Raw genomic sequence first — 22,949 nt, 5'->3', positions numbered from 1 at the left:
CCTCTTACCCCCTGAGATTCACACCCCACCTCCTCATTCTTCTACATTCTCTACCAATTCCCATCTGAGGGCAGATTCTGCAGTGAGTTTGTTCTTCATGATCTTTGCAGACTCCTCAAATGACACAAAGATCAGGTCAATCAATGAATGTCCAGGAGGAGGGTCCCTCTCCATTCTGCAGCCTTCACTCCTACTTCTGCTGGAGGCTCATAAGTCAAAGTTGGAAAAGACAACATATTTAGGCTAATTTATACTTACTTCTGGTTCTCTGGGCTTTGGGGTAACAAAGATGGAAAACTATGCAGAAACAACTTCTTTTCAGGGTTTTCAAACTATTCTATGGGGTTGGGGGGCGGCAAGAGAATTAGTTTCTCCTTTACACAGGTTTTATAACCCACAGAAAAATATTTTTCTACCCCTCAGCTTGGGAAACAGGCAATTCTCAACCCAAGACGGGCTCTACAGTGAAGAGACCTAGCTTTCTGTAGAAGACTCACTCTCAAATTTTCCTTGTGTTTATTTTCATTCATCTCAGCACAGAATGTTCTCTCAGGCAAGGTCAATTAAGAGACACTCTCTGAAATACAAATACAGTTGAGTTGGATCATAGAAAGAGGATTTGGTTAAATATAGAAATAGTGGTTTCAACTATTAAATTATTTTGCTTCCTGCCAAGTCAAATCTGCATCTCAGTTTTCTTCTCCAAGATCCGTAACTACCAGGACGAGGTAAGAACAAAATAGGATTTCCACCAACACCACAAATGCCCAACCTTCACGTGCAGAGTTTCTGTGGAATTCCACACCACCTTGATACAACCTGTATGCTCACCCAAGGGGGGAGAAAAAAGTGAAAGATGCATCCATGTAAATTACAACATGAACATGATACCCCCAAGGTTGTTAATAAATACTTTATTATGAATCATCACGTGGGAAATGAGTAGAAAATTAGGAATCCTTTTTACAAAATCTAATGTTTCTGACTCTGGTGTCTTAGGACCAAAATGAAGCTATTTTTCATTCATCTGTAAGCTCCTAATGTGCTTTATTCAAAGCACTATTAAAACATAAGGGCTTCCCTGGTGGCGCAGTGGTTGAGAGTTCTGCCTGCCGATGCAGGGGACACGGGTTCGTGCCCCGGTCTGGGAAGATCCCACATGCCGCAGAGCAGCTGGGCACGTGAGCCATGGCCGCTGAGCCTACGCGTCCAGAGCCTGTGCTCCGCAGTGGGAGAGGCCACAACAGTGGGAGGCCCGCGTACCGCAAAAAACAAAAAAACATAAGGGAAACCAAAAAGGGAACATAGCTTGATAAGCCAATAAAATCATTAGTCACATAGCTTAAAAACTCATGCTGGGGCTTCCCTGGTGGTGCAGTGGTTGAGAGTCCGCCTGCCGATGCAGGGGACACGGGTTCGTGCCCCGGTCCAGGAGGATCCCACATGCCGCGGAGCGGCTGGGCCCGTGAGCCATGGCCGCTGAGCCTGCGCGTCCGGAGCCTGTGCTCCGCGACGGGAGAGGCCACAGCAGTGAGAGGCCCGCGTACCGCAAAAAAAAAAAACAACAACAAAAAAACTCATGCTGGATTGATTTTGGTTAGGTTTGGATAGGCTCTAATTATTTGGTAATCATGGAAAGAGATCGTTTAATTTATTCATAAAATCCTCTGTTAAGACTTTCAATATTCTGGCTCTTTTAACACGAGAATTAAGAGGCAAAATGCTCAAGTCCATCACTGTAACCTAATGGATTTAAGCAGTTTTAAAAATTGCGTCGTCCCTATTAGAAGAAGCTAAAAGGCAGGCTAAGGCAACATGGAGAGCAGGAAAGGAGGAAAGTGGGACACCAAGAAGGGGACCCAAGGTCAAGAAGGAACCGGGCTGCTTTACCCACAGCACCAGCTGGAGCAGTGTCCATCTGCTCAGGAAGACCCAGGCTGAATACCCAAATGAGCAAGATTGTGATGAATTTCGCCGCCCACATGTTATCTCCACAATTTAAATTTCTTTCCCGCAAACCTTTTTTCTCTGAGGGAGGAAACTAGAAGAGGGATCCTATCTGCTTCACCTTTTTATCCCCCAACTCCTGTCCCCTTGCCTAGCATATAACAGGTGCTAAATAATGGCTGAATTAAAAATCTCTCCACCTGGGACATCTCTAGGACAAGTCTAAGGGGTTTCAGTACCATCCCCACGATCAAAGTCTTCCCTCGGGGATGGGGGGTGGGGAATGACTTAGCAAGCTTTTTTATCTTCATGGGGATACAAGGCATGGAAATGGAAGGCTTCGTTCTCTGTTCAAGGGGTTTTAAGTCTCAGTGAACAGAGGGAGGGAAATTTGGAGAAATGGGCAACTCTTCTCATTCCCCAGAAACTGTGTCGTGCTGGTGGTGACGGGCCTATCCTATAAACCCTATAAGACAGGTGGACAACAGGAGGCCGAGAAAAGAAAAACCCTTTTTCCTGACGTCTTCCATTCCCGTGGCCGTCATGGCGGATGCGGGCTCCTCCCCAGCAAGCCTGTCCCAGCTCAGCCAGGTTCAACTGAGCTGCCCTGAGAGAAGATGGATGGAAACCGGGAGACTTCAAGGCACTTTGCCTTGCCCTTGGTCTGTGGGGTTTTATTCCCATCACTGGGCCCAGGAAAATGTATTCAAATGACAATCTCCTGTCCACACACGGACCCCTTGAAGTGACTGGTTGGGGGGAAAAAGAGCCTTACGCATTTTAACAGCAAGCTTGAGTCTCAGCCCTGGGAGGGCCACACTCTGAGACCACAGAACATGGGCCTGCACTGCCCCGTTTCTGGCAGGCCAATAGAGGGAGCGGTGTGCACCCCGCTGGGGTCACTGCAGCTCAGACCCCGCCCAGAAGCCTGGGGCTGCTGGCAGTACACCAGGACCCGGACCACACTCCTACTCTTTCCTAGAAACCAAATGCTGATGGGATCAAAGAGCTGGAAGCCACTTCCTTATTTTGGGAATGGATCTTTTAATTTCATAACTGGTAAAGGGCATTTTCTATGCAAAATCGCTGCTAAGCAATTCACCGTGATGCCTAATATACCAACCCTAATTCTTTTTTTCACTGATAGTCTCAGTTTGCTCTTCCCCAGACACAGGTTTCTGGATTAATTGTGTTGATCTTTCTCAATCAAAAAAGTGGTGAGATATCTCCAGAACACTAACTTTATGAACGTGGACAGTACGTTATTATTACATGTCCATTATTACAATGACCAGAATATTCTTTACAATGCTTCAAAATTGGGTTTGTAATGATTACTTGGACAGGAAGCTTACCAATGACTCACATTTTATAAAAAGGATTTTACGTCCATGTGTATAATGCTACCGAGATAGAATTCTCTAGGAAGAGAATTCCTCTTTTATTTATTTATTTTTTGCCAACAATTTTAGAGGCAGGGTGTTAAACTGATTGAAGTTTCACAAGATTGACATTATTGCTTAAAGTGCTTGAACTGGTTACATTAAAAAAAAAAAAGGTACAGATTATTTTAAATAAAAACTAAAAAAAACTTTTTAGCAACAAAGTCAAATAAATGAATGCCACACAAATACAGTAACTATTTTGGTTATACAGAAATGGCAGCCAAAATAAATTAATGCAATACCGAAAAACAAATTTAATTAGGCAGAAACATAGGAAATCATTTTCCCTGACCCATGCCACTTACGTGAGTTAATCACACTAGTGCTGATAAATGCCTTGACCATATAATAGCAAATGAGGGCAAAACATTTAGTGCACAATATTTTAATACACATGAATATACAAAGTTGATCAAAATGCAATGTTTAAAGATAAAATCCATCTGTAATAAAGCTACACTCCAATATCTAAAATAAGCCCTAAGCTCCAGTTAGAACATAGCTTCATTGTTAGGCATGCCCATGAAAATTAAGGGTATCCATGAAAATAAATGCACAGGGACCATTTCCGTCATTTTTTTCCCCATTTCATCTGAAATCCAAAATATACCAGGCTATAAAACCAATATGACTGGTTTCCTAGTCAAAGCACCACCCTCTTGTGCTGCTCCTTGGCTCTCTTCAAACCAGCCCACTTCGTGTTGCCTCGGAATGGAAAATGCATCAGAATAACAGGACTGGGCGTCAGCATTCTACCAACATTGACTTTCAAACACTGTAACATAATCTAGATGTTAAACAAGAAGTAACCAATAAAGCAAATATTCCTTCTCTTTTTAAAGTGGAAAACACTGCAACTTAACACCCAGCAGTTAAAAGAAATACAACAGGCCTGCTCACTCCTGCCAGAAAATGACACACAAAAACCCTGGCCATTTGAGGGAATATTGCTGAGCCTTTGTGCTATTTGTTGACCTCAGAATGGTCTCACACATCCCACACCATCTCTGCTTCACACAATGAATGAGGGATGAAAAATAAAGAAGTGTTTATGTGCTCTAGTCTTCACATAAAGTGAAATGACTGAGGGGGAAATGTAGCTGCCTTGAGTTTCTTTCGTTTATTAAAGAGGAAGGGGGAAGAAGTTCCCAGATAGCTCTAAAGTTTAAAAAACTGATGGAGTGTTGGCGGATAAGTGTGTTTTGGTCTTTTTTTAAATCTTCTTTTCCTGCAACACACAACCATTTTAGTGTCTTTGTATTATCTTCGATACTTATTTTTTATTCCAAAAATTTATCTGTGAATACTGAATTTTAACTAACCTTTTCTACTAAAAGGCATTATTTCAGTTAAGTCACTGGGAGAAACTTTTTACACATCAAAAAAAAAAAAGTACTGAATCTATGACTTAGCATTCAGATATTACTTCCGTAGACTTCCAACTGAAACTATTTTTTCTAATAAATTAGCTTCAAGAGTCATTTCAAAGATAATTTTAATAGTTTTTCTCATGTATCAGTTCCAAATATATTACGGATCAATGAGCGTTTTTTTAAACTTTGCAACCTGCAGTCAAATATATGGTTTATGTATAGTACAAACAGCTCCCTGTATCAGTCACCTTCATCTGGAAAGTGTCTCTCCTTAAAAAAGAATAAAAACGCACCTTCCAGGTACGCCATTACTGCATAAGTTTTGTGGAGGAAAAAAAGACAAAATATTTATAAATATGAATTCACCTCTAAACAAAGCAAGGTATATTTTCATCACTTTTATAAAACAATAACGTGAAGATCACCCTGTTTTTGTCTTCTCCAGTGAAAAGTAAAACATTTCACTTCAAGCACGAACAGATGAAGTGTTGGCATGCTTATGTAAGTTGTGAGCGACAAACAGTTCAAGATACTTCAAAGATAAGAAATCCAGTTTTCATCTAGATAAAGTGCTATGTTCTTAATTGTCGCAAAATGGCCAGTAACATTTTCAATTTCAATTTTAGTTCACATTATGCCACAAGTTTGCATGTTCCTTCGCTGATTTATTAGGTAACAAAATAACAGGTTCACAGTATATTATAGCGTATGGAAGTCAACTGTCTTCCCAAAGGAAGCCAAGATCTACAACTCATAACATTTGTAGGAAACCAAAAACCAGCTCAACAGCAAAACACTGTATCGACCCTTTTAATAAAAGGCGCCAATACTCAAAAGATTTAATAAATACATATGTAACAAAAAGTAACTACGGTGAGATGAGGTTCTTCCAAAAAACTCCATTTGTCAAGCAAGCGTCCTGGAAGTCTGAGCCAAAGAAACGCCACCATTTTGTTCATCCCTCCACCCGCCCACTGACACTTCCTTTGACCCACTTGCATCCCCAGCTAACTCCAGTATCTCCTGTAGGGAAGGTTCCATGTTAGCCCTGGGACTTGCCAGGGCCTCAGTACACAGACTGAAATGCTAAAATGTGAACAGCTGTACAATGTGGCTGATGGGAGGAAAGGTGCAGAGCCTTCGTTCTTCCTGGGAAAGGACGGTGTTGGTGCTGCCTAGCTAAGGAGAGCTGGGCGGAAGGCAGTCCCTGTGGTGGCTCAGCTCTGCCACCACTGACTGCGAAACACCAGTAGGATCGGAAAGATACCTTGGCAAGCTTAGCAGCTCCGGATAAAGGAGATACAACTCACAGGACAGAAGAAAAGCATCACTAAAAACAAAGAGCATAGAGCTATTTTCCTGAAACTTGGTTTTGGTAGAAAGATAAGAAAAGCAACTTTCCGCTGTGCACAAAAGCTACCTCCTCTTGGCTTTGCCTACCCTGAGCTCCACACCTCCTCAGCCTCTGGAATTCTCATGGCTGGGTGAGCTCAGCCCAGGGCAGCCGCTAGCAACCGCGAACGGCTTCTGTTCACCCTGTTCCACCCGGAGGATGAATTCAGTTTCGAGGTTACTCACTTTTAAACATTTTCACTGGCAAAACTTAAAGCTATAGTTGCAGCTCTAAAAGGTGAGTATCTACCCCGTTCTTCTGTCCTTCCGTCAGAAAAGAGGCAGAGAAACTAAAAACGGGAAGCGGTGTTTCCAGGGACAAGTTAAAGGAATGCATTGAAAGGAGACCCCGGAAGCCATTTAGGAAGATGAGCAAAGACCCCAAAAAGACTGTCGACGTTCACAGGAAATGTCCTTCTAATTCAGCCAGACACAGCCAGTGGCATGGCATGTACCTGATCCTAAAATTAGCAAATGTTATTCATCTAAAACTTACTACAATCTGATTGCAGTTAACTCTACCTCAGACTAACATAAAACCACGAGTAGTGAGTGCTGCATGTAGAAAAACAAAGGGGGAGAGTCACACGGCCAGACCCCTGACCTCGGAGCCGTGCCGCTGGTGGGCCGCGGGGGAAGAGGGACGTCTGCAGAGCAACCAGGTAAGAGCGCTTTGAACATTCCCCCACTCGACTAAGTTCCACAGTCCTTTAAGTTATTCTCTTGACTGATAGAATAAAATATATCCAGATTCTGAATTTTTTGATATATCTGATGTCAGGCCATAGAATTCTTCAATAGCTTGGGCATCTATTTTCTGCAAGCAAAAGAGAAAACAATACAACGGTTTAACATGATTCCTGGGAGAAGGAAAGAAACACTAACGGAATGCACAAGAAAATGTAAGAAGCACTATCATAAAATTGGGACCTTTCAATAGCAAATGGATAGCTCCACAGACCTGACAGAGGGACATGATTACGTACATTGCATATCGTTGGGGAAGAAAGCCGCCCTTTAATCTATCAGCAACCATAGGTGGGCGCTCTTGGAAGAAGCCAGGACTTCCGTCTTTCAAATGGTAAACTAGGGGAGCTCTTGGGAATAACCTTAATTCTTTCAGGCCATCAGAGTTTATCCCCTTTAGTGCTACCTTAAGTGGGCTAAAACAGACCACGCCTTTGAGTGTGGAATTCTCTCCAGCTAGTATTCCTTTACAACAAAATGAATATGTGGAATACTTTGGTATCATATAAAGATTTCCAGGTTTAACAGATTGAAAAAAATATATATTTTAAAATAATAATCAATACAAGAAAAATTTGGTATAATAAAAGAATTTGAATAGAACTTTGAAGTTTATTATTTGGTCCCAGAGAGGGCTTTAGTCACTGTAGGAAACAGGACTTACACATGGGCAGCAAAGAGATCCCATGTCTACGCTAATCAGTTAACAAGAACACAGTACTGATGAGTCCACGATCACACCCCTTTCTCCCCTTCCAGAGAGAATGGGGAGCAGCAGAATTTACTTTTGAGAGAAATGTAAGTTGTTTTCAAGTCAGATTATGGGAAAACAGGCCTACTTTAGCAAATGTCCACACACACACACATCCCAAAACACCGTCTCTGCCCCACTTCTCTCTGATACAATCATCTGCATACCAACCTCTACAATGTCATCATCAAACAAAAGCCAGAAGCCATGACTTTTCACAATAGTAATATAATGCCCACGATTAGGACCACTGGAAAAGAACAGACAAAGAAAGTCACCAAGTTAACATTTATTTCTCCATAAAACTCTATGTAGCTCTCTACATGCAGTGATTTACTAGGGAAAAAAACCCTCTATCTTCAGGACAGAGAACTTGGTATATATGTCTATTTCCACATTCCTTTGGCCACAACTCACAGAGGGACACCCAGGGACTGGAGCTGTGCTGGGCATAAGAGAAAGATGAGAAAAACCTCATCTTAGTCTTCTAAGGACTCGCAATCTGCTGGGGGAAACAGACATTCCAATCCAACAAATATTAACACATAATTATGGTACACCCACTATGTGCCAGACCCATTCTGGCTGTCGGGCTAAAAAGCAGTGAACGAAACAAAGTCCCCACTTTCTTGAGATGAGGGTTGGAGAGGTAATAAACAAACTAAAATACAAATATATTTCAATTGGTGGTAAGTGCCGTGAAGAATATAGCAGAGCAACGGGATGGTGAGCGATAGAGGGAAGGTGGTATTGGATATAACGTGCTGAAAGAAGGCCTCTCTGATGACAGCTGATTTGAACAGAAGGAATTTCCCTGAAGGAAGGGGAAGGGGCATGTATATGTGTGTGTGTGTGTCAGAGAGAGAGAGAGACAGAGAAAGAGAGAAGCCATGTGACCACGTGATGGAAGTGTCGGGAATGGGAAAGAGCAAGTGCAAAGGTCTGGGGGAGGCGTAGGGGTGGGAATAGTTCTTGGTGTGTTCACCCAACAGCAAGGCAGCCAGAGCCCAGTGAGCCCGGGGTGAAGGAGGGACGGGGATGGGCTATCGCAGCTAAGACTCTGGACTCTGCTGTGAGTGAGCCAGGAAGACACTGGGGAGTTTTGAGGAATGACGTGATCTGGTTCAAGTCTTAGAAAGATGTGACACTAAAATGTATAATAACAAGCACGAAAACAAAAAGATACATTACACAAAGCAGAAAGAACAGCTGCTACTATGTAGTTGGATCTGCACAACGGAGGGAATTTTTAACTCTAAATCTAGAGTTTTGTTTTTTCAATGCACCATCAAAATTGGAAAGCTGAATTTGCCTTAGTTTGCTTTCTTTAAATACAACATGCCCCAAAGGGTCTGTTCCCACTTTGTCAGGCCACTCTCTCCCCTCCCTCCGAGCTCCAGCCCACAGGCCGCCTCTGTTTTCATACACATCACCATTCCCATCTTGGTTCTGTGCCCGCTGGAGCTTGCCTGAAATGGTCTTCACCCATGTTTGTCTTCTTGGCTCTTTTTACTCCTTAGGCCTCAGCTCAAATGGCATCTCGGTAGATAAATCTTTGCCGACCACCTTCCCTAAAGAGGTGCCTTCGTTGCTCTCTGTCATTGCCCCGATTGTTCCTCATAGCACTAATCAAAATCATAAAGTGATTTTGCAGTGGTTTGGTTTTGGTGGTAGCAGCCTGGTGCGTTTACTTATTAACTATCTGTCTTTCCCACTAGATGCTCAGCTTCATGAGGGTAGGGCCCCTGTGTGTCCTGTTCACTGCTATAGCTTCAGATCTTGCTACGGAACCCAGGAAACAAGGGTTTAAAAATGCTTGCAGGAGAAATCAATGAAAGAGGCTGTGCACCTGGGGCAACTGTGGGCCGGGGGGTCCTGGCACAAGAAGGAAGCGCTGAGCTCCCTAACCTCAGAGCTTTCCAGAGCCCATGGCCAGAAGCCACCTGCTCCATGTATGAGAACAATTCCACCTCTAGTGGGGAGGAATTTAAAGAATCCTCATTAGTACTATGCGTGACTTGGCACCAGCTCAGCCTTGCTGCCAGGGCTGCTCTGACCTTGGGCCCCAGTTACAGAGACTGACTATTCTAGAACCCAACCTCCTACTTGTCCCCCAGTTCTCATTAAGTGGGTCTCTGCCTTGTCCTCACCAGTGTTCCCAGGAACCACCCACAGAGATCCATACTGAAAACCCCTGCGTACCCCACACACCTGACTGCTTTTTCTTCTCCACCTCCTGTCCACACTGCCCACCTCGGCCACCAGAGACCCTCCAGGTACCAGGCTCTGCCTGCCCCCAAGACCTCCTCCCAACCCAGTGTTCATGGCTAGTTTCCAGATCGCTGAACCCCTATGTTCTTTAAAATAATTGACTGTTAGAAGTATTCTTCAGGCGAAACAGAAAGATGGCTTATAACTGATCGACAAATACAACTTTCTGAGAACGTAAGGCAATTACCTGTGTCTTAAAGTTACTCTGCATGGGACAAAACATGAGGTGCTTCAGATGTGAAGTCACAGTTTCTGATGCCATCCACTCAGTACAGGGCAAGAAATCAATCCATCCATCCCTCCACGTGGAACCATGCATCCTCTTGGTAATGGTCTGTTCACCACAACCCAATCCAGGAGAATGGAGAGGAAAAGACACCTGCTCCATGACAGGCCCTAATCTGAAACCTATAAGGGTGACGGCATGCCGATCCCAGGGAGGGGACACAAACCTGTCCCAGCCGAGCAAAGGATAGCAAACAGGTGAATTTTCGGCAGACTTTTCCAGGCTTACAACAAATTATGGAATAAAAAATACTTCCTCAAAAGACTTCCAGCAAATACACTTTGCTTCTCTACATCAAGGGGCCTTCTCCCTTACTCCCTCTTTTTTTCTGATTATGTACTTATTATAGAATATTGGGGAAAGACTAAAAACTGCATAAAGAATATTTGTTAAGAGTACATTTTAATCATTCAAAATGCCAAAAAATTTTTAGATTCCATCTACTGCTTCCAGTCTTTATTCACACATCTTAAACCACTTCTGAGATACTATACGTGTAACCTGGTTTCTTAGTTAAAATCATAGCATAAACATTTCTTTCTCCATGTGATTTCAAACTCCATAAGCGTCATTTATATCCAATGGAGACTTAGTATTTCCCTTATGAGAGAACATTTAGATTATTTTTATTACAATGCAATTGTTTTATTTTTTACTTTTTTAATTTATTTTTTATTATCTTATTTTATGTATGTACGTTTAGGTTCATTTTGAGGTGATAGATAAACCAGAGCTTGGAGGAGACTCCCCAAAGCACCATTACCGCTGAGTCTCACCAGCCGGGAAGGGTGTGGCGGGGTCCACCCGGCGCACCCCGGGTCCACCCGGGGACAGCCCTCCCGCTTCTCCCACGCCGCGCTCCCCACCTGCCCTCACCTGCCGCAGTGGACCACCACCGCGACCAGGTCGTACATGCGGTCCAGGTTCACCGCGTCGCTGGAGGTGTTGAAGAGCCGCAGTTCCAGGGGGAAGACCACCCGGTAAGACAGCTTGGTGTACCTGTGGAGCTGCTCCATGTACTTGAATCGCTTGAGGTGCAGGGCCAAAATCATGGGCAGCTTTTTGACTCTCATCCTAAGAAACCATGACGTAGAAAATCAGTGGTAGCCAACCCCCATGAGAGGAAGAGAATACACCGCCGCCTGCACAAATGGAGAGCAGGAGGAGTCCAACAAACTTCAAACCAGCAAACGGCCAAACCACTCGCAAGAATAAAAGGATACTCGCTTATGTAGAGCTGCCTCCTACAGGCTCGGCTAGCTGGAGCCTAGCCAGCAGAGAAAAGCGCAATGGAGGGGGGGGTCTCTGTTTGGTCAAAGGAGACATCCCAGAACTTTCATACCAATGAAAATACGTAGAATTGCTCTGCATCACTGCCCTCTGCCTCCCAGGGAGAACAGTATTTGGACAAACCCCCTCACCCTGAGATAATGGAGACGAGAGGGAGAGTTTCTGAGAGAAGGAGGTTGGGGAGAGGACAAGCGGAAAGGTGCAGTCTGGACGCACGGGTTCTGAGGACCGACCAGCAGGGATGCCTCAGATACTGCCCACTGCGGGCCATCAGATAACCAGGCATGCAGGGCCCATTCTCCCTCCCTACCCCTGTGCTTCTGGGCAAGTGATTTCCCTTCTCTGGCTTTCAGGTTCCTCGCTTGTAAACACAAGGGTTGGCTTAGGGCTACATTTACCCAAACAGGCTCATGAGAGCCCTGGAGATGTTAACGGATGCGGGGTTTCTGGGGCCAAGTCTGCACAATGCTGCCTTCTGTCCTGAAGTTCCTCCTCGCACATTAGCACACTGAGGGATTTGAAAAATCCTGCAGAAAAGGATTTTCTTTTGTGTTTGATGCAGCATTTCGCCAACTTACATAAACATGGAAAGCTTTTTTCACTAGATGACCATTAATATTTCTCGGTAGGAAGTCACAAAGACCACAGTTTATGTGGATAACTCTCCTAGAATAGAGGATTTTCTGGTTGCCTTCCAGGACCCCCTCTATGAAGGTACTGAATCAGTGTAAATGCTGTTCAACTTGTGCACATTTTCAATGCATATTATTTGTAAAGGACAAATTTTAAGAGAGTATTACTCAGAAATCTATGGAGTAAAAACCCTGTTCGTAAAAATAAGCAAAATAACAACATCAGCAGAAACATAAGATTTATAGTGAGCCCTGTATTTTTCAGGAACATGACATTTTAATGTATAAACCTCCAGGGCTAAACAGAAAACACCTTCATGCCCCATAGGAAGACCTAGATTACATGGGTGGGAGAAGAGGTGAGTTCCTCGACCACTAGCAAGTGTTAACTCCTGCCTGCCACCACAGTGACTAACCTTTCTTAAGTTTTGATGCACCAAGAAAAGATGTGCATGTCTGAGGATGGAGGGCTGGAAGACTGGGCAGAGAAACTATTTCGACCTCAGCTCTAGACCCCTGAGGGTTTTAGGCGGCAGGAATGGGCGTCTGTGAGTTACCCTGAATATACCACAACCATGGGCAGGGTAAACGTAACTCACAGTAAGCCTTCACAGGATAATTAAAATGTCAAGTTTCTTGGCTTCTGGGGACAGAACACAGGGAAGGACTGGCTATTTTACATTGTCCAAGAGCTGGAACTGGCTGGTGCTGGTAAAAAGATGGGCAACTCTGGGTCCTGTATCAACTCAGAATATGATAACTTTCTTATCACCTATCCACAAACTGATGTTATTGATTTCCTCATGATTCCTTATTAAATGATTTTTTTTGGCCTGTCTTCTAAATAAGGAGTTCCAATATTTAGGCAATACTAACAATATTATCGGGTGACCACTGTGTGTCATGTACTATGCTAAATCTGTTTTATAATTTGCCTTTAATCCCAACAGGAGAGTGCTTATACTTGCTCACCATTTGTTTACCCAGCACGAGTATCTGGCACATTGAATGAATGAACAAACAGATGAACAAACAATCAGATGAAAGGGCAACTTCCCCAAGTAGGCGTTCTTATCCTATTTTACCAGTGAGGAAGGTAACTAACTTCTCCAAAGCTACTTGGCTACAAGACCATGGAACTGGGATTCAAAAATCAGATCTGTCGGGCTCCACTGTCTGGTTCCTTCTGACGACACAAAGCCACCTCCTGAGCTAAACCCTTTACGTACCTTTTCTGGGCTTCCTGTTTGCTGCAACACGTTTCACAATAATACTTCTGTTCACTACACAGTGTTTCTGTGTTGCTGAAGTCTCTGCAGAGAAAAATATTTTCAACTTAAAAGAAGTCCAAAATGCACTCAGTTTACCATGTTTTAAACCCCCTATTACCTGTAGGGTAATTTTTAAGTGAATGTGGGGAAAGAAGTAATGAGAAAAGATCCTTCTTAGAAGCAGGTGCTATGACGCATTAGAGCATGTCCACTGGGCTGGGTTATGATTTCACCACGAGAGATTTTCAAGTATAGCTTTATTTAATGGGACACAGATAGATCTAAATTAGGATTTCCAACTGATTCAGAAAAAAAACTCAGGGTTTAACAGAGAGTACCTGTAAATTGGAAATAAAATTATAATGGAGGGGGGCTTCCCTGGTGGCGCAGTGGTTGAGAATCCGCCTGCCGAGGCAGGGGACATGGGTTCGTGCCCCGGTCTGGGAAGATCCCACATGCCGCGGAGCGGCTGGGCCCGTGAGCCATGGCCACTGAGCCTGCGCGTCCGGAGCCTGTGCTCCGCAACGGGAGAGGCCACAACAGTGAGAGGCCCGCGTACCGCAAAAAAAATAAATAAATAAAATTTTAAATTTTAAAAATTACAATGGAAAAATACTAACTCTAGTTAAAGCCAACCATTTCTGTGAAAGTCGAGTCCAAAAATGTCAATCATACAAAATGCAAGGCGTCATTATTACGTGGTTAATGAAAAATGGTCTGTCTCAGGTGGTATTTTCAAAGAGCACAAGAGTAAAGATAATAAAATTTAAAGCATATTCAATGGCCCTTATATTGAACTAAGGAAGTCCCAAATGATCAGGAGATGTCTACCAAGCCCCTGCTCCCCACCTCCCCACACGCCGGGAGATAACTTCAGCCTGCCTCCTGAGAACAAATGCCACTGGGATGTTATATCTGTATTCACCTTATCATGAGGTTTTACTGTACTACCTATAGTTTTCATTTTTTAAATGTCATGGCTTTTCATTCTTCTCTGGTCACTGAGATTCTACTTAGCATTCCTGTGGTACTGCTTCAAAGGCTGAATAGAACATTCAGAATATCATAATACCCCAGAGTCTTGAAAAAGTCCATGACATTTCCTTATTCATAGGGAGTGTCCTAGCGCCAGAGTGATCAGATTTATTAAATAGAAAACGTTATTTACATGGTGTTAATGACTCAACCACTTAAACAGAGCTTATCAAGAGAAAACATAGGTTGTTCATTCATTAAATTCCCCAGTGGCTACTGACAGTACCCTGGGCTAGGTGCTGGGGGTCCGCAGAGAATGCCTGCCCTCACCCAGCTCACAGACTGCCAGAGACACGTGCAAGAAGCCACTTGCAACACTTAGTGTTCACTGCAGGCTAAACATAAATCATTTCACACGATTGACTCCCCTGCCTAAAATCCTCCAATAGTTTCTCGGTGCAATCAGGAATAAAACTCAAATTTCTTACCATGGCCAACAGACCGTCTGTCCTCAGAGTCCTGACTGCTCTTCTGGCCCACCTCCCGCCCCACCCCATCTCCTTCACTATGCTCTAGCCGCCGGCTGGCCTTCTCTGTAGCTCCAGAGTGCCACGCTCTCCCTGCCTCGGGGCATTCGCTGCTGCTATTTCCCCTGCACTGACAGCTTCTTTCCAGATGCTTCCACGGCTGGCCCCGCTCACTGCTCAGAGCTCAGCCTAAATGTCACCTCTTTGGAGAGGACTTCCCCAGCCACTCTCTCCAGCCCCTACTCTATTGCTGTCTTGTTTTCTTCTGAGCACTTATCACTATCTGAAGCATCCTCCTATTCGTTGGATCACCCGCCTCCCCTCTGTGTGGGCAGTGACCCTGTCTGTCTCACTCACTGCTAGAACCCCAGCACTGAGAATAGGCCCAACCCATAACGGCCCTCAATGATGTGTGTTGGCTGAACAAAGGAACAAAGAGAGAATCGTGTGTATAAAGTCCAGGGGAAAGCACAGAGGACAGAGAAATGAACTGGGATTATTCAGGACGTTTCCCCAAGGGGTGATCTCTGAGTCAGGTTCGCAAAAAGGGAAAGTGAGCCAGGGGGTAAGAGTCCAGGGTCCCAGATAGAGTGAAGGCTGAGGCCCAAAGGCATGAATGCAAGGTACAGAGCACGCTTCTTGGAAGCTGTTTGGACCGTGTGGCTCTCTAACTGGTCTCTGCAGGGGCGATGGCATCAGACAGTGCTTTTTGGATCACTTCTGGCAGCGCTCTGGGGGAAGGACTGGAGGCGGTCAAAAAGCAAGGAAACAGTTTAGAAGGCAATTACACTCAACCCTCAGATTTCAAGTGCTTGGTGCCTAATACAGACTCAAACTTAGCTGAATGCATACTAGCCAGCTCTTCATGGAGTTAACTGATGTGAAATCTCTTCTTGGCCCACACACGGTTTATTGGGGTGGAACGGAACAACCAAGGAGAAGTGGGGGATGAGCCCGGGTGACGGTGGAGATTCACATTTTTGGAATGTCTACCACAGACAAATCTCTTTATCCAACTAAAGAATCAGAATAAGTAAGGCAAGCACAACAACAAATAAGGAATTAAACACTTTCTACTCTCTCTTATTCTCCCTCCCCCCGTCAAAACAAACAGAAGTTTTTGTAGACCCACTACGTAGAAATATAGCAGAAGTTGGTACCTAATGTGAAGACCTGATTCGCAAATAACCACCATCCTGCCCAGCCCTAGCTGGCTGGAAGCTCAATGACACAGGAGAGACAGGGTGATGCTTTTGGAGCATCTGTGAGTTGAGAATTGGAAAATGCGGTTAAGTTAGGGAAACAGAGTGGCCCTGGCAAGAAACTGGGGCAGAGCAGATCTGCCAGGTGATGCTACACGGTTGTGGGAACAAAAGCAGGCAACAAAGGTTGAGGAAACTTTTCAATGAGAAAAATCAAAGAGAAGAGGAGAGAGGAGAGAGGTCGTTTTGACACTTGGGATAAATTACAACAAAGCACAGAGGAGAGGTTACTGGGAAAGCACAAAACTCTTTGTATTTCTTTAGAAAGAGTCGAAGTGGCAATGAAACACTTTTAAAAAATACACTTTGGGAACAAATCTAATATGAAACACATACCTGTAAACGGAAACTATGAAACCTAATGGAAATGTATACAAGAAAACTTGAAAAAAATGGAGAAAGACTATGTTCCTGGGTAAGATGGCTATAGGCTGTAAAGATAGCTACCATGTCCATGTTTAATGTCTATGTTTGATACATTTTTAATTAAAATCTTAACTTTTCACTCAACACAATAGCTAAAAAATTGAATTTAAAAGAATTCTCAAGCTAGGCTTCCCAATAATTTTCATGTCATGACCCACATAAAATAATGGTGCTACGTAGAAATGAAGCAGCACCGATGCGGCTGCTTCTCTGGCAGCTCCAGGCTCTGCCCAGCCTCCCAGAAGCTGAGGGGATCTACACGCACCTGTAACCCATCTTCTGGGGCACACCAGCTGGGAAGCTTTGTTCTAGAATCTGCAGCAGTGGTTCACCCAGCTGCTCATCAGAATCACCTGGGGAGCTTTAAAAACAATCTCAATCGCCCCTCATCCTCCCCCAAGCCTAATTACAACAGAATCTCTCCAGGTAGAACCCGGGACTATTGTTCTTAAAGCTCCCTAGGTGGTTCCAGTATGCTGCGTGGGCTGAGAGCCACTGTCCCCAATGCTTTACAAATATTAACATGCACTCATGCACTGGGAAATCTTGTCAAGACGCAGGCTCTGAGTCATGCACTCATTCTTGGAGGAGACCTGAGATGCTGCCGTACTAATGAGATCCCAGGTGATGTCAACGGCCCTAGTCCACAGACCCCTGTTTGAGTAGCACAGATCTAGAGCGGGGGTTCTCAAACTCTGGTGGTATCAAAACCACCCAGAAAAATTAATTAAAAATAGATGCCCAGGCTCACAAAAGTCGAATATGGCCTGGGCCTCAATTTTTACCAACTTCCCCAGGTGATTCTGATATGCACCAAAGTTTGAGAACTACTGACTAGAGTATTACAGAAGGTCAAAAAAAGAAATCCAAAAGAAAGACATGTCAGATATTAGCAAGCACCATATATAAATAATAACCAAAACCAAGACATAAGTGAGGGAAGCAGAGAAACTAATAGATGAGCATATGGCAATGGATGTGTGATGGGGATGCGTGTAAACTTAGCACATAGAGCAAGTTTCCAAAATGAATAGAAAAGACGTTTCTTTAAAAAGAGAGTAATTTTAAACAAAGAGCTTTGGGAGAACTAAAAGGCTGACCTCCCTGGCCCTGGGAGAATGGGAATTTTTAATGACAGGAGGACACAGGAAGAGGAGAGTGGTTTCAGAACTTGGAGCACTTTGAGGAGAAAGGTACGTTTCTGTGCAGGAACCACAGGGAGGGACTAAGGCCCTGAAGCAAAAGACAAAAAATACCAAAAAGGACATGGGGGGATAATTAAGATAAACTTCACGTATTTTAAGTTTTTGCCTGAGGCCATCCCTCAACTTTTTAAAAGAAAAAAAAACCTTTCTCAGCATCCTCCTATGATACAGATGGTTTACTCTGCCTAAGACATGGTGCCGAGATGTGAAATATCAGAATCATAGCTCAGCTACAATATGGCTTCAGTGCCTTCTCTAGACCCGTATCCTGAATTAACCACCATTTATATCATCATTTCCCTGGGACAAAAGTTCACGGAAAACACACTGTAATTGATCATCTAAAGCCCTTCAGGAAGGAGGTGGCAGGGATCTTACGTTTAAATCCTACAATGTTAGCTTGATTTTTAACTTCTTTCAAAATCAAAACAAATGATAAAATATCACATCAGAAGAGAGATGCAGGCATGATGTTAAAGAAGAAAACTCATAATTCTAGTTTGAGAAAGAAACCCTCAAGAATGCAAACCAAATTAAACCACCAAAGGGGCCAAAAAAGATCATAATCATTCCTCCTCTTTTGTCTCAAATAGAAAAAGCTAATGGATCAGCTGGCATCATTTATTCCCTGGAACTTTCTCCTGCAATTTGTTCTTTTGGGAAAGGCTGGAAAGCTGCCACCCCCATCACAGAACTGTCAGCGGTGAATGGCAACACCTGGCAGGCCTCTCTTTCTGTTGGGGAGGTGAGACCTTAGGCATATATGAGGGCAGGTCTAAGTAAGTCAGTCAAGGTCTATGTTAATTAAGGATGATGTAAGATGGGGTGGGGCAGGCACTTCAGGAATATCAGCCTGGACAGTCAGATGAGAATCTGATGTTGTTGAAAAGGTATTCTGAGGCTATTCTGTACCCACCCATCCTGCTTTAACGCCTCCACATGCCTCTAGCCTGCCTTCATCAGGTATGCATCGCCAATATACACATTTCTCCAAGGAAAAGAAAAGGGGGGGGGCGGAAACATAATTCTGGGTTACATTTGTTTATAACAAGGTTCCCCAAAGTTTGGAATTATAACTAACTAAAGTTAGCCCTTTACCTGCTTAGTCTCAAAGCTATAGTCACTGCCATCTGCCCTTTTGAACAGCCCAGAATTTCTTAGAGGGGAGGGGAACAGTCAGCCTCCCAAACTAACTCCCCTTCTCAAGAAGCAGAAATGGGCAAGTAATACCTTTCCTCCCACCCCCTCACCTCCGACCAGCGCTGGCACAACCTTAACTTTTTCGACTCCCTGTGAACACAAAACCCTGAGGAAATCAAAACTAGCTGCTTTTCACAGGAATATTAGGAGCCCATGCCATAAACTGAACCATTCAGAAGAAAGAAAGGCCATCCAGGCCCACAAAATGCTTTGCAAACAAAGAGGTAACAAATGTATCCTAGACACCTGGACCCAAGGCATTTGGAGACAAGGGATGAAACATCAGACCAACAGGACGTGCTGCAGTAACCCTAGGGGGTGAGGGTAGGCTCAGAATCCTGGGAACTGGAGAGTAATCAGCCCCCAGCTCACACAATACATGACGCTCAGATGGACCAGAATGCTCTTCCAGGTTGGAGTTGGTGCCTTTGCCCTGAAAAACGACTTTCTAACAGCCAAACGGCCACAGCAAGTCTCTTTAATCTAGTCTAAAGAGTTCTAAGTAACCTGAACTCCTGATAGAACAATTCTGTTACGCAATTCCCACTGATAAAGATCAACAGTGGCTTGAAAGAGGAAGACAAATACCATGTGGTATCACTTATATGTGGAATCTAAAATGTGACACAAATGAACTCATCTATGAAACAGACTCACAGGCATAGAGAACAGACTTGTGGTTGCCAAGAGGGAGGGGAGGTGGGGAGGGATGGACTGGGGGTTTGGGATTAGCAGATGCAAACTATTATAGACAGATTGGATAAACAACAAGGTCTTACTCTACAGCACAGGGAACTATATTCAATATCCTGTGATAAACCATAATGGAAAAGAATGTATATACATGTATAACTGAATCACCTTGCTGTACAGCGGAAATTAACACAACATTGTAAATCAACTATACTTGAATAAATTTTAAAAAATAAACAAAAAGATAAAAATCAATAGTGCCTTGTAGTGACACAATAAAACGTCTCTGAGCTGACATATCATAAGCAATGGGAAGGCCCACCTGACCACCTGGTCTATACTGGCACCCCCAATACCAGGCACTCTCTAGACGTGTTTAATGTCCTTCAAAGTACTGATCCCTGTCCATGGATTCCCACTAGACTGTAAGCGCCATGAGATGCATACCTGCCGCTCACCCTCGACCTCCAGTGTCCACAACAGAGCTGGGCTAATTATAAGTACTCATGACCACTTGTCGAAAGGAGGAGAAGACAGTGAGGACAGGAGAAGGGAATTGTGCTTCTATATCAACTTTGAGCACATTTTCAACACACAGGTCAATGCACAATAGCTACAGTAATCCTGGGCATGTGCTGCTCTTACACTCTGGGCTCCTTGCTTTTCCTCAACCCTAATTAAGAGGAAGTTTTTTTTTCCATAAGTGAGCTCCATATAATGCTGAAAGATGGAGGAAAAGGTAATGCCCTCATTGGTTCTCAGCTCAAAAGTGCATAATTTTTTTTTTTTTGGCCACGTTGCACAGCTTGCGGGATTCTTAGTTCCCCGACAAGGCATTGAACCCCGGCCACAGCAGTGAAAGCTCCAAATCCTAACCACTGGACCACCAGGGAATTCCCATAATGTTTTAAATAACAGAATAGATTAGCGTAGAAAAAGAAAGTAATGGTAGGCATCTGTAGCACTTTTTAACTTAATTGTGTGACTCTGTGATTGTGTGTGTGAGAGGGAGAGAGGCCGATGAGAGCCCAAAGCACACATCTGTATTAAAGATCAAAACCTTATTTTTAAACTTAATGACTAATGACTTCCACTTGATCCACTCTCTCCTCAGCAGGACTCTTCTCCAGACCACATACACTTATTTTTAATCTCTCTTAAGAAAGAAGAAATAGAAAATAAAAGGATTATATTCGTTTAACAGAAAGGAAGATTATGTCCTGAAGAAACACAAGATTTTTCCCCCATGTACTTACTAGCCTGATCAAAAGCTCAGACCACTGTCAGAATTCATGAGGTTACCTTAGACAGTGGGTAATAGATGTATTCTGCTCCACATCAACAGAAAGGTCAAGAAAATCTTCATCTTTGCTACTAACCTGGAGCAAAAAAAGAAAAAAAGTATTAGGCACAAAATACATAATAGACAAGTAGATAAAACTTTGAACACCTACAGGTAACCAAAAACCATAACTGCAGTAAAAGTCAGGTATGGCTTTGTATACTCTCTGGCTACCAGTTACCTTGAAAACAATCCAAAACAAGAGAAAATCCTAAATTCTCCATTTAACCTTATCTGTGTCCAGCTTTGATTCAGGCTTTTCATAATTAAAACTCAACCAGATTTCTCTTCCTGTCCATTCATTGCCCCCACTGTTTCAAAGCAGGAAATATCAAACAGGTATCCATATAGCTCAGCCTGGCAGAATGCTAACAATGGAAATGGAAAAAGGACAAGAGCCTTAAAAAACCTACTGCTCAGGTGATCACCCTCCATTCAGCTGTCTGCACTTCTTGCCAGTCCCCTGAAATCACTCCCTTCCTCCTGTGACTAGCCATTCAAACTGTGTGGGGGGCCTGGGGGCCGAATGTGCTATGGGCTGGAGGTCTCTCGGTCTCTCGGTCTCTCTCTCTCTCTCTCACACACACACACACACACACACACCTGTCCTCTGGCCCAGGAAGTGTTGTCCTTTGTAGAACACGCCCATGCTGTCTGTGGTACCACTCAGACCTGGAGCTAGCAGGGAGCCTGGGCTCACAGGGGCCCAGCAGACTGGACTGCTCTCAGCCACACCTATCACCAGCCCTGGCTGTTTCTTGGCCTGCACAGCTGACACCACACCAATTCTGGGTCTGTACTTATCAAAGCTCACCGAGTGGTGCTTGCCTTCCAGCAGCTCACCAGCTAGCCTGGCATTTCACTGTCTTGGAGTGGGAGGGACAAACTAGCCCAGCAGGAACTTTGAGGTGCCCAGTCAACTGGCAGCAAAACAACAATAATACTCCTGTAAGTGAGACAACTATCCTATGACCCAATACTCCAATAGTCAGAGATGTGGACACAATCCTTTATACTTTTATTAGTATACCCAAGAATGGGTATTGGCAGACTGCCCAACTCCATATCCTGTCTCTGCCACTTATAAAGTGGATGACACTAGGCAAGGTACTTAGCCTCTCTGTACCTCAGCTTCCTCATCTGTAAAGTGGGAGCAGTAAGAGTATCTATTTCATAAGGTTGTTGTAAGGATGAAATAAGATAATACATGTAAAGTGCTTTAAGAGGTAAGCACTCAACAAATCAAGGATGGAAAAAAACATTTAAAAGGGCCTAAAATGGTCAAAAAGTTGGGAATGGGTTACTACATTGTGAGTATCATATTAAATGAAACATGAGACTGCTCTCCTGCACTTCCACCGTCACCATGAGAAGGGTAACCCAGGCTAGCCCACTACTTCCCAGAAAAAGATGAGAGACCCACAGAGGAGAGCTGTTCTCACTAAGGTGCCCCAGCTAAGCCCAGACAGGAGCACCATCCCCACCGGCCTTAGACACATACGTGAGACAGCTGAAATGCAGACGTACGGGCTCAGCCAAGGCCAGCTGCATCAGGCGACCCCCCGCCAACCCATGGTTGCATGAACTACAGTAAAAAAATCAGAGTGGATTTAAGTCTCAGAGTTTTAGGGAAGTTTGTAACAAAGCAACAAATAACCAATACAACTACTTAACATGACAGGCATTCCTCCTTTTACTGAACTTGGCAGATAGTGTGTTTCTTTCAATTTGAAGTTTTGTGGCAACCCTGTGTCGAGCAAGTCTAGTGGCAACGGCATTTGCTCACTTCGTGTTTCTGTGTCACATTTTGGTAATTTTCACAATATTTAAAACGTTCTTCATTATTATTATGCTTTATGGTGATCTGTAATCAGTGATCTTTGATGTTACTACTATGACTCACTGAAGGTTTGA

At 43.8% G+C, this 22,949-nt stretch overlaps 1 protein-coding gene across 1 annotated transcript in view; it reads right to left on the bottom strand.

Moving 5' to 3' along the window:
* Nucleotides 1-4,248: 4,248 nt before the first annotated feature.
* USP46 (ubiquitin specific peptidase 46) overlaps nucleotides 4,249-22,949 on the bottom strand; it is a 61,354-nt gene continuing 42,653 nt past the window's right edge. Inside the window, exons 5-9 of the mRNA XM_081252516.1 lie at nucleotides 20,996-21,072; nucleotides 13,364-13,447; nucleotides 11,089-11,286; nucleotides 7,827-7,905; nucleotides 4,249-6,974 (exon numbers count right to left, since the gene is read on the bottom strand). Coding sequence (XP_081108642.1) covers nucleotides 6,873-6,974; nucleotides 7,827-7,905; nucleotides 11,089-11,286; nucleotides 13,364-13,447; nucleotides 20,996-21,072 — 540 coding nt within the window. The 3' untranslated portion in view covers nucleotides 4,249-6,872. The remainder of the gene's footprint in view (nucleotides 6,975-7,826; nucleotides 7,906-11,088; nucleotides 11,287-13,363; nucleotides 13,448-20,995; nucleotides 21,073-22,949) is intronic.

This window comes from Mesoplodon bidens (assembly GCF_964165515.1).
Source record: "Mesoplodon bidens genome assembly, chromosome: 1".
Lineage (NCBI taxonomy): Eukaryota > Metazoa > Chordata > Mammalia > Artiodactyla > Ziphiidae > Mesoplodon > Mesoplodon bidens.
This window is presented reverse-complemented; position numbering and strand designations above follow the sequence as displayed.